This window comes from Nicotiana sylvestris, chromosome 2 (genome assembly GCF_000393655.2).
Source record: "Nicotiana sylvestris chromosome 2, ASM39365v2, whole genome shotgun sequence".
NCBI lineage: Eukaryota > Viridiplantae > Streptophyta > Magnoliopsida > Solanales > Solanaceae > Nicotiana > Nicotiana sylvestris.
The window spans coordinates 109528389-109529953 of NC_091058.1; the positions used below are offsets into that span (position 1 = coordinate 109528389).

Sequence of the window (1565 nt, forward strand, 5' to 3'; positions counted from 1 at the left end):
AACGAAAAATAAGCTAAGGCATCTCCGCCTAATCTTCACAAATGCCCGACTCAGCACCGGAACCCTCAGGATCATATAGCTCTTTTGCCTCAGCCTCAAGCCTCTTTCCCTCTTCAATCTCAGCTGATAGATCAAACCCCCACGAGTGAATCTCCTCGAGGGTCTCCCTCTATGATAGCCACTTTACACACTCGGCCTTTGTTATTAAGTGGGCTCGGCTCTTTCCACATCAATTTTTTATTAGGCTAGCATCTCCTCGACCTCGGAGGAATCTATCAAGGTTGCCTCTAACTTGGACTTCAGTGAGGTATACTCCTGGCCAAGGTCGTCCCGTTCTGAGACGGCTGAATCCAGTTGTGCTCGGAGCTCAACATTTAGCCGAGACCACTTGTCGGCCTTATCCTTCGTCACCTTGATCTTTTCCTTGACCGATGCCAACTCCTCTTTGGTAGCCTCTTTTTTCGAGGCAAGAAGGTCCATCCTGCTCCTCAACGTCTCGGCCGAAGCTTTGAGCTCATTCTTCTCGTTCCGGAGCTGGTCAATCAGGTCTATCTTCTCTTGGACCTGCGAGGTTGCGTCATTAGCTACTATGCTTAAACTCTCATTATTAATCTTAAATATCCTTACCTTCTCGATCAGTTCGGCATGCTCCCATTTCACGGACGAAACCTCCGTTTGAGATTTTTCTAGCTCAGCTTGAAGAATGGGGAGATCTTTGAGGGCCCCATATTTTTGCTTGCTGAGAGCCTTGTTCATTTCCTTCTTCTGGACTTGCTCCTTGAGCTTGAACTCAAACTGGATGACTTACATCCAAGACCAATAGAAGCTTTCGTAGTGGAGCATCAAAGCCTAAAAAAACAAATCAATAAGATCATAAAGGTAAGCTGAAGTTAAATGAGCTACACGAAGGGCACAAGGAAAGGGAAACTTACCCAGATCAGTGCATGTTGTGCCTTGTTGAAAAGGCTCGAGGTGCTCACCTCATTAATCTTCGCCTGATCCTCTTTGGTCACCTAGTAGCGAAGATAGCTAGCCATACCAACCGATTTAGATAGCACCTGGGTATCCGCCGGGATGACCGTTCTTTATGGTTGGGATCCACATTCGAAGCACGAAACAACTTCACCAACTTCGGGCTCGAGCTTAGCTCGCCTGCTTCCGACGACATGTCATTTATCGGGATCTTCAAGTGAGCAAATCCAGAGTAATCCTCTAATGCACCGATGTCCACACTATCAAAGAACATGTTGAGGGCCTCTTCTGCAGCTCGTGCCATCTCGTTTGGCTTCTCTTTGATGGCCTGAGCCTCATCGAATAAGGAGTTCGTATGTGACGGCGATTTTGTGGTGTCAATAACACCGACAGCTTCCCTTGAAGCAGGGATAGCTTCTTGGGAGATTGTAGCCTCTGATTTTCCTTCTGGCTCCCGAGCTAAAGAGGGGTTGGCCTCTCAGTCACTTTCCCCAGTTGCTGCTTGTTCTTCTTATCAATGGCCAGCCCATCAGTGACGAACTCTAGGTCACCACCTTCATGGTAATACCGGAGCCGGTAGAGGGAGTCGGAGT

At 48.0% G+C, this 1565-nt stretch overlaps 1 protein-coding gene across 1 annotated transcript; it reads right to left on the reverse strand.

Annotated features, from left to right (window-relative positions):
• Positions 1-240: 240 nt before the first annotated feature.
• On the reverse strand, positions 241-756 carry LOC138885397 (uncharacterized). Its single transcript, XM_070166343.1, has one exon. It carries the CDS (start codon positions 754-756, stop codon positions 241-243), a length of 516 nt encoding a protein of 171 aa, XP_070022444.1.
• Positions 757-1565: the final 809 nt, after the last annotated feature.